A 14785-nucleotide genomic window follows, 5' to 3' on the forward strand; every position below is an offset into this window, starting at 1 on the left:
AGCGACAAAGGATACCGGACCGCGCGCGCGGGCAGATACTTACAAAATACTGCCCGCTCAAACAGCCAATCAGAACGCACGATGTTTTAGGATACAGGACCGGAAAAAAATAAAGGCTAATATTTGCTCAAGACCTGTCTCATAATTGATTTACATTTTATAATTTTATAATTTATCGATATTTTTAATGAATCACCATCTTTTTGAAGAAAAAATAAAGGAGATCATTAATGATATTGCTATGTACCTTATGTTCCTTTGGGTAGACTTTGAAGCCAAAACAGTTAATATAAATACATAAATATATAGGCTATAAGACTATATTGTCAAGTTCAAGAGAATATCGACTCATGCTGAATGAATATTTGTATCGTAATTCTGACTCTTGAAACCCTGTTCTCCTCGTCATCAATCTTCGCTCGTTCGTGAAGAAAATACTGTTCGATTAGATGAATCATGAATAGATAAACCAAAACGAGCTTTTGCCCATGACGTTCATTGAAAATTCTTGGAAATAATCGCTTCGAAATCATCTCTGTCTTCTAGGCTTGAAATCTTGTTTACGAAATTGATAAATTAATATTTCTAGTTCGGCTGTCTTGAATTACGGCGGTCAACCAAATAGGGCTTACAATAAACCACGAAACGAAACGACACAATAAAATGCGAAACGAGGATTTCGCATTTTACAGATCTTTAAATTGCGAAACCGTCATTTCGCATCTTACAGATGTCGTAAAATGCGAAACGACAGACTGTAACCTGAGGCTTTGTTACTCACGAAGTTGGATGAAAACTGTGTAGCTCCATGCCTTAGAAAATTAGAGATTACTTTGAATCTCAGTGGGAAGAACAGTGTAAACTTTCCATGTACCAAAAGCCACAAATTTATAAACTATATACGTTTACAAGTTCAAGACTCAGTTACTCGTGTTGTTGTGGCGCCATTTTGAAACCAGAAAGAAATCCAGACACTTTTAATTCTCAATATATTAACTTTACAACTGGTTTATTTACAGCTTTTTAAACAGTTAAGAGCTATGTTTTGTTCCTGCCACACCCACTGGCACACGAATGGCAAAAAAAAAAAAAAAAAATGCTTTTAAAGTATTGCTAGAGTCTGTAATACCTAAACAACGATCCATGTTCCGAGGTTGCGCTAGCCTGAAAACCAGGCGTCCCTGTGGATTTGGGGAAAAGAACGCCTGCTCTGTAGGCTTAGGTTGCGCGGAAAACTGGTAACGAGTAGGGTGCACGATGAATCATGGGACTGTTTTACGGTGCGCAACCTCAAATAGGCCAATGGACTCTTCTTAAAAAAATACATAAAAAATAGAAAATAAATCAAACTTTTTTTCGATGGAATTTGTGGCATTTCTTTCGTATTTCCATGTAAGCCTTGTATTCAAGATAAGTTTAAGAAGGGTGCACTCCAATCTCTCTCGATCTCTTTGGAATCTGTTGTAGGATCCTTGCCTACATATGTACCTTTGTATTTCATTGTTTCTTAAATCACCCTTTGAACTTATATCGTACAGGTTTTGCGTTATAGGAAAATGTTACACGGTCACGGTAAGGAACAAAGGAACCAATCACAGCGCATGTGATTACTAACCATCGAATCAGTATGGTGTATTATAGCAAGGATACCTCTTGACGGTCACCGGTTACGCACCTAATCCTTGTTTCCCCCGGGAACAATCATAAGAAACCTACTCTAAAGTAACACATGCAAGGTGGATAAATGTAAAGAATATAGACTGACTGTAACTGGGTGCATCCATCTAATAAATAATATCGATCTAGTGGGTTCTTTATACAGGTTTGTCCAATGACCTATTATCTTTACGAGTGGTGTTTTTATCCAGAATATAAATACAGATAATAAGACTGGTACGTCTAGTTGGTCAATCCTGTTGTATCATCAGCCTCCTGCAAGGAAAAAAATGCGTTCAGAAGACTTAGTTCAACAACTAACATGGCCGTCATGTTTTCTGTAATTTCATTCTCTTGGGAATGATTGCAAATAACTTATAGATCTCTTGCACTAGTTCCCAACCTGGGGTTCAAAACGAAAGATTTCTTTCCTCATGATGATAGAAATCTCTTTCGAAGTTAAACTTTTTTTCATTGTTTTGGGAGGAGTCCCAAGGTAGGAATTTAGTTTCAAGGGGTAAGATCAAGGAAGCTTCGAAGCTTCGTTATCGAACAGGAAAATATATCATGCAGTCGAGAGTAGGAAGAACTTGTTACCTGGTTTAATTTCTTAAACTCCACCACCTGATGAAAGATATGGTCTAGTATGTGCTTGGCGTCACGATTATCGATAGGGAGTTTATGGGTAACCCCTAGGATATCCCCACACTCTCGTACGTAATACTCGAGATCATCCTCTGTACCTGATGGGGAAATTAATAAAAAATAATGATTAATAATAGAAAACGTTTAAGGTCCCTTATAAACCTTGCTCAAAATTATCGTGGATACGAGGCTAACATGAAAATAAAAAAGGAATCAGACTTTTTCTCGATGGAATTCGTGGCATTTCTTTTGTATGTCCATGTTAGCCTCGCATTCAAGATTGAGAAGGGCCCATTTCACTATTCAACCTTACAGGCAGCAGGGCCAAGGATATTAGACATCAAAGTTGTTGTTTTTCATAGAGTGGAAAACCAGACATACTTAACAGTGGTTCAAACATTAATACTCCGTTAGCCTTTCATTAACCCTTCAATTTCTCGTCCCAACGGAGGCGACACTATAGAAAAACGTTTCAGCACGTTTCCTAAGAATTTTGAAGAGTTTGAGTGAGAAAATAAACGTTTGTTTTCTCCAAGTATACAAAAACGTTTGAGAGTATACTTTTGTCAGACCAAGATACTGTATTAACAAACACAATATGAAAGAATTTGCCTTAAGTTTCAAGCATGGACGCTATGTTTTGGCATTTTGTGAAGTCCAATTTATCAGGCATGTTTGAAAGTCAAATTTACTTATGTTTTGACTAATTTGCATACGGATTCAGAGCATGCGCAGTCGTTTTACACTCGTGTCAACGGAGGCATACGTTCAGTACCTATTCGTACGAGTCCCTTGCAGAGCGAGTATAAATACAGTTCCCCCAGATCAACCTCGCGCTATTTTGTATGAAGGTTGCAACATGGCTTTGACGTTTTCCAATGGAAGTTCCAGCCCCAATAACGTGGAAGCTGCTCAAGTTTTTAGATAACCCTCCTGTTCGCGTTTCCGCTTATTTTCTTGCTCGTATTCCTGTTCCTGCTTCGTCTGCTCAAGAACAGCCTGAGAATGTCGAGGTTTGAGGTGAATCTATTTTAAATCTTTGTCTAGGTGTCCTCCCTATTTCACATGTGTGACATTAACCTTTCCCTACATTTTGTAGTTGGCACAGTAGTGTTTTTTCTTTACTTTAAACGTCGTTTCATAGCTATTTTACAATAATTATTTACTTCTGGCTAGTTATTTTATTGTAATTTGCTTTTTGTCACCTAGTTTTATTTTCCCTCCCCACGTGCTTGATTCTACTGGTCTCATTCTTGTCGCATAGGTGTGTTAGTTTTCTTACTTCATTCGCTGTTTTATTCGCTTCTCATTTCTTATCATTGGCTTTATACTTCAAAATGTTTGCTTCATGTTCAGGGTTTTTTTTAATTCGCCACCTTTTACTCTGGTCCCATTCATCCTAATTACGGCACTTGTCTTATGTTTTTCGATTACGGCTAGCAATACTATTATAACACCCCGACACGTTGTTTTAATTCAGTTGGTATTAGCGTGTACAGTAATAGAAGGCATACCGTATATCGCTGAAAAAATTTGTAAGAATTGCACAAATTAGTTTGAAGTTCAGTGAACCGTTGACCTAAGAAACTTTGCACTAATTTGTACAATTTCGTTAACTTTTTGATGTATATATGGTATGTACTCAAATTTATAACGTAGATTTTATATCTTAGTGCCACTGGATGTATCAACAGTATGTGAACCCAGTAACGTACGTGTCTGTGTAACCCCAGTGTTGTACGTGTCTGTGTGACCCCAGAGAATGAAGACGCTAGATTTTATACTAAGAAATTTACCTCGCGTAGTTTCGTATGAGCCTTTAGTGGCAAGTGAAGTATTGACGGTTTCCTATATGTTCCTTTTGTCCGGTTTCTCGCTCACCCTCTCCGACCAGCAACTGCGTTCAATCTATCCCTCTCTCCCACCACCATTGCCAGTTTCTTTCTGCTCTTTTTTGACCCAACACGGTTGCAATTATCCCATTCTTATTATCGAGCGTGAAAGGGACTGATGGAAATGGGATACTTCTTAGTACATGGTGTTCAAATGACTGATATCATTGTTATGATTGATGACTTACATTTGTTCGTTATCTGCGCTAATCGGACTTTTTCAGAAGAGAATGCTTCATCCAAGTCGAACAAGTCTAGAGCAGGTGCTGGTAGCTCTCTAAAGGTTGGAGGAAACACCTGGAAACGATGATTTGAAAACAGTTATATTGTCTCCGTCTCCTAAACTATCCCAGGATTCAATCCCGGAGAGGGGGGGGGGGGGGGGGTGGTACTCCGCCAGAATTTGGGTAGGGGTGTTCCGCTGGGATTCTGACAGGGGTACCCTGTTTATGACAAAAAAACTCAAATTTGTAGAACCTGTCATGACAAAAGATATAATTTATTGCACTGAGTTCCTGTTTCAATTATCATGTCATCTCGCGTATCGTTTTTTTTACGATCATACTAACCAGTTTCGGTCAAAACGAAAGTAGAAACCCTGAATATGACAGGAAACTCAGGAAGAACTTGGAACTTGAGTGAAATTGCATACCCTGTTTATGACAAGAAGCTCGAAAAATCATACCCTGTTCAGCGGATCATCCCCGTATAGTCCATATATGGGAGTACCACCCCACCCGGGGATTCAATACTTACAGCAGGTTGTAGCGGTGGTAGCGGCGTTTCAAACTGTGGGGTGATGAGCTGTAAAGCCTCGTGTTTCACATGCAGTTCTTCAAAAGATCTAGAAAATTCAAGAAATATCAAGATAACTAGATATCTTGACGTTAAAGTCCAGGTATTGTAATCTTAATGATTATTATATAAAGCAATAGTTATACATGAAAGTACGAAACAGTCCCCTTCACAGTTCCCTGCGCCATCTTGAAAGGTAGCTGAGCCATTGCTTTGAAGCAAGACGAAAGGTGAGCTTGCAATGATAGAGGCTTTTGTTAAACACCTTGGACAATTATTTACATGTCTCTATCATTGCAAGCTCACCGTTCGTCTCACTTCGATTCAAAGGCACAGCTACCTTTCATTATGGTGCAGGGAACTGTGAAGGGGACTATTTCCTTGCTTACTTAATCACATCTGGTACTACACTGGTGTCCAGCTTGTACAACTCGTTATCAAACATCTTTGAGAAATCACGAGGAATCTAGCATACAAAAGAAATACAAATGAAAAACCATGCACTGAAGTAATGAAGGCAATATCTTAATTGATGATTGTGTGGCTCCAGAAAAATACCCATACTCCACCATGGAGGAAATATTATTGGAAATTCTCAGGGGGTGGGGGGTCAGAAGAAAAACAAAAGTGTTTGTATGGAAGAAAATGGAAAATTCCAGAGGAGTGGAGGACCTTTTTTCGAATTTCCTCCATCCATAGCGGGGTATGAAAATTTTCTGGAAACAGATATTGCATTGAAAAGTGACTAAAAAAACAGCAAAATACAGTACAAATAGCTCCATCTAGTCTCCTTCCTGGACATGAGTTTAAAACTATAACTAAATCCTTTTCTACTGCTTCCCCCTCCTCCCTCAAATAACATCTTATCAATTTTAATTTGTTTTGAATTTATTAATCAATTGTAAAGTGTATTTCAAGTGTTGAAAAATTAAATTAATGGAATACATATTAATTTCTCAACAGATTTTACCTCATCTCCTTCTTGTAAGCAAACTCTGAGTCGTTCAGCAAGATTTGAGGTATCTGGGATATAGTGGTAGTCAGAGATCTGACAAAAAGATCAAAATTAATAATCAATGTTAAATTATTTGCAGTTTATTGAAATCAAGGTTCACAATCATTGCTCTATTTGAGATGTTGATGTATTAAACCCAGATTACCAAATGAGACTTGGAATCGCAAGGGCAAGGGTTCAAATCCCGTTCAAGATTCAGAATTTTTTCCAAGTCTTTCAATTTGCAGCTGCATAAGTTGCTTGACATACTGCGAGGATCAGCTCAATTTAATACATTACAACTGCAGTACAAATAAATATTTCATATATATTCTCATACCCAGATTACCAATATTGCATTGTATTACTTTTGCAATGTTTTGTCATTGCATTCAACTGGCTACTTACTTCAGGGTCTTCAGCATCAATGCTGTTCAGCTGTAGATCGTTAGTAGTTAACCACTGGAACAATACATCCTTAACACAAACAAAATATCATGAAAAATTAGCAAGTAATTGATCTTTTGAAAGAAAACTGTAAATGCAATACAGTGGCATTCCTGTTATATTGAACCCCAGATATCTCAAACATTCCCTTATCTCAAACTTGAGGCCACATCCTATGGACTAGCTTCACTACATATTTTACCCTGAATAACTTGAATCTTATTTCAAAACATTTTCCCTGTACCTCAGCAGATTCGCAATAAAGGGAATCCAATGTACATTGCAACAATGTCATAATGATGCAGTCAACCGAACATGTTGCTGTAATGCAATAATAACCCTTTGCAAACATTTTGATAGCTCACCTGGATTTTGGCATTTTCTTCTTTGTCAAGATACTGATCACTAATCATGTGAACGGATCCAAGTACTGCTAGCTTTCCTCTTGAATACTGAAAGCAATAGAGATATAATAGATATAAAATACAGTGTACATTCATAGCCACATTCAATGCTCTGAGAGCAAGTGTGTATTATTGCTATGGTAGCAAATACACTGTTTGCTAGGTTCACTTCATATCTGCTACAGTAGCAAAGTGCGCACAGTGTGTACAGGTGTACTGGGAATTTGCTACTATTCAGTGCATATTTGCTACCGGAGAGCAAATACACACAGTGCTTATTTGCAGTTTGCCTAGGACTGTAATGAAAAGCTCACATTGCTTAAAAATTAACTGTTCACGGCTAACACAATGTTTTACCCAGTTCAAATCTAATGGGAATACTTTTCTTTGTCCATTATATTTACAGTGTACATATCAGTGAAGCGCTGATATGGATATGATATGTATGTAAATATAATAGACATATGTTCAATGAATAACTTGAAGTGCAGTTCTTCAGTGGTTTACAAGTATAATGTCATTCCACTAATATAATGTTTTATTGTTGTACATGTAAATCTTGAAGAACTGTTCTACTAATAACCAACCTTTGAAGAATGGAACCCACAGATAGGTCTGTTCAGAGGAAAAGATACACTGCCAGTAGACAATACAGCTACAGCAGGTTTGACAACATTCAGCGTTGCACCATAAGGGTAGACAAATGACACAGACCTAGAAACAGAATAATGGAATTTTTCAATAAGGATGGGATGCATAAACTTCATGTATTACCAGTATTTACAGGGATCAAGCTGCTATATAGCCATGACTTACTTTCCAAATTCAGATGAATCAGCGTCCGATGATCCTGGAACATATTTACCAGCAGCTCTATTTATTTCTCTGATCATTAAAACAAACAAACAAAGATACAACAAAATAAGCAAGCAATTCTAAAGGCAGGGTTTTTATCTTGTAGTTACAATTCTATAGTTTTTAGACACATATCTTCATAGTTTATATATTAGAGGGCCACAGGTTTGTTAGCATATTGCTATTTAGTGCTACCCTCAGTAAATAAAGAGTTTATTTATTTATTTATAGAATATTGGGAGGAGGATTATGGCAAACAATGAGGTCAGAGTAAAGCAAGAAGAGAAAGAATGAAAAGAAGGGAAGGAAGAGAAAGGAAGAGAAATGAAAGAAAAAGGAATATAAAATCGTGACTAAACAAACCTGTTTAAAACTCCATTTGATACAAGTGCCTCTTTGGGATGGAAGTACTTGTAGTAGACGGTTCTTACAACTGAGTCTGAAAAAAAAAAACAAGAACATTTATTTTCAAATTTTTTTAACCTATTCAGTTACGAATTAACATTTAAATTTGGTTTTGTTTGTAGTAGTCTACTAGAGTGAAAACCATACATCCATGAAATATAACTAACTAATCAGTACAAAATAGCACCAATAAAACAGATGTGTTTAGTGCTATTTATATGGAATTATGCTATTTAGCTTTTGTGCTATTTCGAGGATTTATAGACATACTGTACTGTATGTTATTTAGTTTTTGTGCTACACATATTTCATAGATATATGGTTTGCACTCTACTGTACCATGGAATACTGTAGTAGTTGATATAGTCATGCTCACCATTATTAACCATGATTCCATAATCTTCCAGTAAGAAATTAATATTTGTATCAAATCTCGTTTCTCCACCTTCTCCCATCAACACCAGCACATTGCCACCACCTTCAATGTATTGCTTGATTACATCAAACTAAGAAAATAAGAAAACAAGAAATAGGTGTACTGTATACACTTGAAATTTGAATTTTCTGAGATTACAGATTTCTGACCGACAGCGTTTTTTATTTAAGAAATGATAAATAACAAAAGGTCACAACGATCTTCCTACAATAAGAAATTGGTTTTAAATGACCTGTTAGTGTACCATCTTGTAGAAATATTACCCTGGCATGATAAACAGGCCCTCGTCAAGCCTTCTACATAAGTTTTAAAAGAATTCTAAACATTTAGGTTTCTGTTTGGTATGTCGAAACATGGGGCTCACATCCTTGCTACCATATTTAAATTTAAAATGAATGAAACCCAAGATTTAAAAAAAAAATTACACAACATGCAGGAGGATGCTTACTAAGTGGCAAGTCTTATGTTTATATACTTACCTCGACAGCTGTAAACTTTTTCCTTGGCCCTCCAAAGACCAGCACCTTAGCTGTTACAATCTTTTCAAGGGATAGTTCATCTTTATTGCTGTTAAAGAAGAAAGATGGAAAGTAATTAGAACAATGATGAAAATTATTATATTGAAGACAATGAAAAATATTGACAACAATATAAATGACAGACATTCGTATAACGTGTAGTTTACACGTATCCAAAAAAAGCTTTAAAATTCATTTTCAGTGAATTCTGGTAAGGCGGCAGCACTGACAGCCACACAGTTTATTACTGATGGTATTTGTACATTATTCCTCCAATTGTGGTAGGGTATTCAACCAGGAGACAAGCCCCCTACTTACAGAAATAGTTCCATGGCTCTTCAATGATGTTCCACATATACAGGTTAGAGAAGGGACATGAGAAAGCCTAATTTATTGGCGGATACAATGAGTATCTTCAACACTATTAAACTGAATATCCTTGGTAGGGTTGGTGGGAGGGGGAGGGGGAGGGAAAGGGGGTACATGTTTGAATTTATCTTACATTATAATCTTCCAGTTTGAGCGTAGTTTTCTTGCGAGTGACTTGAATCCATTGTTTGGGTTGAAAAGTTCTGCCTTAGATGTATCAAAAACTATCGTGTTGCTTTGTTGTTGATTATCACTTGTTTCCTAAGATATAAATGATAATTATACATTATTTTTTTGTGTGGTTTTGTGACTGTATAAATTTATATGTTTAAAGCCAATAGAAGAATCATACTGCTTTTCAAATTCGCAAAATATAATAACAAAAATTTAATTATTCAATTATTTTTGGGGATTTTTAAAATTCTGAAAGTTAAGTTAGTTGTGTTTTCTCGATGAGGTTTCTTCTGCAACGGTCAGAAACTCAAGTTCTCTTTCCCAAAACGAAAATATAATTTCAAGGACAAATTATCTTAATTTTAATGACGAATAAAACTTAAGTTCACAATAGATAAATACATCGATTGCGATCGTACGATGCTGGTCTGGTCCAAGCAGCTTAGCAACAACTACGTAAATAAACAAGTACGTAGTTTTTCATCGCTAATAAACGCTATATTTACCCCTAAGACACTTGAAATTTCAAAGACGATGAATTTGGAATACTTTAGATATGTTATTCTTGCAATAACTTAGCTGTTTTGTTTAGAAAATAAGCTAAAAATAAGAGATTTTGTCCAAGATTTTTCGCTTACCTGATTCATGGTCCCAGGCGCCATTTTGTCATTTCTTTATCGAACTCAGACTCTCTCTAAAAATATCAACGGGGCCTGAGTACTAAATAAATTGGAACACAGGAAGCCCAAGGGAGTATTCTAGTGAAACAGGTCGAAAAACGGCGTCTCACTAACACAATTGAGTGTTTTCTTGTAAAAAAAACGTTATGCAGTGGAAAATAAAGAGAGCTTTCTACATGCGAAAAGAAAGATTTTTTATTTTTAAGATTCCAAGAGCCTGGACTTGATTACTTAATGAAGTCGCGCGCACAGTGACGTCATAATGGAAATGAGTTGATTAACGTTCGATTTCATTAGAAGTGAAAATTAGATAAATGACTGTCTAGTGACAAACACGTCTTAAGAAAATGTGGCAAATAGCGCTTTGGCTATACGCCGTCCATAAACTTCTATCGTTCTTCGTTCCTGATTACAAGGAATATGTCATACTTTGTCTTATTGGTCAAGGATACCAAGGTACGAAGTTCGACGATATTCGTTTCTTGCTGTTCACATTTTGCGCCCTCCACGCTGATCACTTTTCACTTAAAAGCGCTTGTTTTTTTTAGCGTTTTTATTCTTGTCCAACATCCATGTAGTACGTAGGATTTTGCATTACATGGAAATGAAAGTTCCAGAGCCGCTTTGGAACAATGACAGTTTCTAATTTTAGAGCGAAAAAAAATGAAAAGAAAAAAACCAAAAACTCTTGATTATTGCCAAAAAATCCCATTTTGTGTGGTTTTCGACTTTTCTTAAGAAAGGACGCAATGCTAATAAATCGCACCAAATCATACAGAGCTTGAGTATCAACTGTTGGATAACTGAAATATGATGTTTAACGAACAAATTCCGAACCCATAAAGCGCCGAAATTTTAAACAAACTTTCCTCCTGAGCAGGCGCGGAATTCAAGCAAAAAAATCAATTGAAGCGCTATGAAAAAAATTGGCGAAATTGGACAACAGAAAGGTTACTTTTAATTATTGCTCATGTGTTTTGCCTTTCTTCATTTACTTTCATAAGTCAAAGGAAAAAAGCAAATATTCGACATGTGCCCCGGAAAACTTTTATAGCGTATATTTTCGTATTTTATCATGCTGTATACTAGTTAAGAGAGCTCGTATCCAAGAGATCGTGATTGAACTTTGAAAAAAATACTAAAAATAAATATTTATTACATGTTCGTAAGGTGAATCAAGGATGGCTTTAACCTTTGTTTATTCCACGATATTTTAGACTCTTATTCACTAAGGTGCTTTTAATTGTATTTTACAGTTCAAAGAGAGCTTACAAGTAGACAAACCACAGCGCTAGGTAAGGGTGAATTATGTTTATGAAATAATAATAAAAATCATTAATAAATCGCGAAATATTGAGGTAGAGTGGAAGGGGTGGAGGTTTGGATAGGTGGATGGCTGCTAGCTTTTGTGAATGGATGGAGGGATGGAGGGATGGAGGGATGGAGGGATGGAGGGATGCAGGGATGCAGGGATGCAGGGATGGAGGGATGGAGGGATGCAGGGATGCAGGGATGCAGGGATGCAGGGATGCAGGGATGCAGGAATGCAGGGATTGAGGGATGCAGGGATGTAGGAAGGTAGGAAGGAGCGACTGATAGAGGGACAGATGCGGGGAGGGAGGGAAGGAGAACGGGATAGAGGAAAAAATGAATGTATCGGGTTCAATAGAGGAAGGAAGGGCTGAAATGATGAATTATTTGACTAGAGAGGGAGGAATATAGATGTATTTAAAGTAGTAGGATGAATGGAGGATCAAAGGAATTGAAGGGATCGATAACTGGATGTAGGCTTGGACGGGTGCATGGGTGGGTGTGGAGAGGGGATAATGGATGGATAATGGATGATTAGTAGATAGATATAAGGATGTACGCATGGGTGTATTTCATAAATAAATTCAAGTATGGATACAAATACACAGTTTTATGGCTGGAACCATATAAACAAAAAAGGTTATTCTAAAAACGCGCTTGGTCTTATAAAAATCAAGTATTAATATATATACATTAATCCTGGTCATGAAACTTTTGCTTTTCATAGCTGTTTACAACAGACACGATGTCTGTATGGTGGAAAATTCGCAGTGTGCAGCTACATTTGATTTTATTTTTGCTGGTAAGTTTTTTACTTTTTGCAATATTTAGTTTTCAGTTTTGTTTTATGTCTATTATCAAATTTCCTATCCATAAAATATGGATGGGTGTATGGATGGATGGGTGTATGGATGGATGGGTGTATGGATGGATGTATGGGTGGATGGATGGATGGATGGGTGTATAATGGATGGATGGATGGATTGATGGTTGGATGGTTGGATGGTTGGATGGTGGATGGTTGGATGGATGGATGGTTGGATGGTTGGATGGTTGGATGGTTGGATGGTTGGATGGTTGGATGGTTGGATGGTTGGATGGTTGGATGGTTGGATGGTTGGATGGTTGGATGGTTGGATGGTTGGATGGTTGGATGGTTGGATGGTTGGATGGTTGGATGGTTGGATGGTTGGATGGTTGGATGGTTGGATGGTTGGATGGTTGGATGTGATTTGGATGGTTGGATGGTTGGATGGTTGGATGGTTGGATGGTTGATGGTTGGATGGTTGGCTGTTGATGTTGGATGGTTGGATGGTTGGCTGGTGGATGGTTGGATGGTGGATGTTGGATGGTTGGTTGGATGGTTGGATGGTTGGACTGGTTGGATGGTTGGATGGTTGGATGGTTGGATGGTTGGATGGTTGGATGGTTGGATGGTTGGATGGTTGGATGGTTGGATGGTTGGATGGTTGGATGGTTGGATGGTTGGATGGTTGGATGGTTGGATGGTCGAAAGAGCATTTAAAAGTTTGTTAAGTGTAACATACTTCTAATCTTTATTGCCAGAACCTTTCGTTCCTGTTCGCAACTTATATTGTACTGCACTGGCCGTTTACGAATCATCTTCGGCCTCCAGTAACCTGGTATTATGGATGCTTCTTATTATCCTGTTATTAACTGTGACGTTGATTGGTTTTGTCATCTCATTACTCATCTGTAAAAGGTGAGCAACTTGTGCTACTATGAAGTCTAACTTTGATTGGATTAACTTGTGTTACAACTAGCCATAGTTTGCAGTTTATTCCATAGTATCATTGGACATACATGTTTGCTTTTTGGAACTATTTCGAAAGTCCATATTCTAATCATTGCATGCAATGGATTTTAGCCCATATACTTTATCAACAGTGTTTCTATTACTTCTTAGATCAAAGTCAAAGTCAAGAATCGTTTCCGAAAACATAGAAGAGCAGTCATGGAGGAAGAAGCAATATTGGTCTTGCAGCTCAGCTACAAGCTTACAGCTGTACAGTCCTGTTAGCAACAGAAGTCACCTTCAATTTAATGTCATCGAATTGTTTAAAGAGGTTACAAGACCCAAGCTTCTCCTTCATGGTGCTAATCCCGAATTGAGGCTACGCCTTACCAGTATTCAGGATGAAAATAGTTGTTCCACAACTAAAACCCTACAGGTTTACAGACCTGTTAGTGAGCTCAGCTCCAGGACCATACTTAAACATGCTGTTCCAAGTATCAAGATGGTCTTGACGACAACGAGTTGGAATCTGTCCAGGAGTTCTCAGATCATCTTCAGACCCAATATGTCTCTGGACGTATACAGACGGGCAAGTGACAGACTCAGCCATACATACTCACATGTAGCTGTGCAGAGATTCTTTCCAACGCAGTATTGCACATCGCTTGCTAGTAGTTTACAGATCATCTCTAAACAAATTACAATAATAGATCTACATAGACAAGCAAGTCGTAGAATCATCCAGATCAGTGCCATCCATATATTCTACCACGATACCCAACTGACCATCCTCGTCGTGTCTTGTCGCAGTTGCACATTTTACTGCAGTAGTTTGTTGACCATCTTCAGACCGGAAATGGCACTGACCCAAATTGGTGAAACTGTGAGAATTGTACTGATTACAAGTCCTCTGGTTTACATACCAGGTAACTACTTTGTCTAACAATAACTCACACGCACCATATGCGTGCTAATCCTGCAGGTTATCCTAGTGTCACCTATCTTTATAAGAATAATGGCAGCTTATATAATACGTTCATATCCTGCCTGAGCTGTCACTCGTCACGCAGATGACTGCATGAAAAACCTTCAACAATGTGGGGCAACAGTGCCTTCAACTTGATAAAATATACCATGGTCAAAAAGTGTTCTTCCAAGATGAGCTAAGGATAATACTTATGTATGTAAGAACAAGAACCTTGGCGCTGCTTGGAAGAACATTATGACAAGTGCAGGTTACCTTCATAGTTTATATGTGAACTGGCTCGAAGTTAGCAGCACGTCTAGCCTGCGCATGCTGAAGAGGTATAGAGCTACTGCAGATGATTATAGCTTCATACCCTTTATTGAAAATTAGTTTATCGTTGAATGCAATTATCGTTACTGAATAAAGTTGTCTGTCTGTCTGCAGATTATGCCAAAGCAAGACTCCAAAGTATTCTATCAT

General features: G+C 37.5%; 1 protein-coding gene across 1 annotated transcript; it reads right to left on the reverse strand.

Annotated features, from left to right (window-relative positions):
• Positions 1 to 962: 962 nt before the first annotated feature.
• LOC116289361 (intraflagellar transport protein 52 homolog) lies at positions 963 to 10273 on the reverse strand. The gene is made up of 15 exons (XM_089033147.1): positions 10229 to 10273; positions 9550 to 9677; positions 9009 to 9096; positions 8470 to 8599; positions 8052 to 8127; positions 7650 to 7718; positions 7421 to 7547; positions 6795 to 6881; positions 6391 to 6459; positions 5959 to 6036; positions 5378 to 5454; positions 4950 to 5037; positions 4382 to 4490; positions 2254 to 2399; positions 963 to 1932 (listed from the first exon to the last, which is right to left on the reverse strand). The coding sequence occupies exons 1-15, from the start codon at positions 10250 to 10252 to the stop codon at positions 1900 to 1902; spliced, it is 1329 nt and encodes a 442-aa protein (XP_088889273.1). The 5' UTR covers positions 10253 to 10273; the 3' UTR covers positions 963 to 1899.
• Between the last annotated feature and the right edge of the window lie 4512 nt (positions 10274 to 14785).

Source organism: Actinia tenebrosa, unplaced genomic scaffold (genome assembly GCF_029948245.1).
Source record: "Actinia tenebrosa isolate PJP-AT-01 unplaced genomic scaffold, QUT_ActTen_1.0 PGA_scaffold1__47_contigs__length_23844297, whole genome shotgun sequence".
Taxonomy (NCBI): domain Eukaryota; kingdom Metazoa; phylum Cnidaria; class Anthozoa; order Actiniaria; family Actiniidae; genus Actinia; species Actinia tenebrosa.

Excerpts from the sequence above, each read along its gene's own strand:
- LOC116289361 (XM_089033147.1), bottom strand. The coding sequence starts at position 10,252 with ATGGCGCCTGGGACCATGAATCAG. Across the intron at positions 9,678-10,228 it reads CGCCTGGGACCATGAATCAG|GAAACAAGTGATAATCAACA; the intron begins GTAAGCGAAAAA and ends TTTATATCTTAG. Across the intron at positions 7,548-7,649 it reads GATTCATCTGAATTTGGAAA|GTCTGTGTCATTTGTCTACC; the intron begins GTAAGTCATGGC and ends TTCTGTTTCTAG.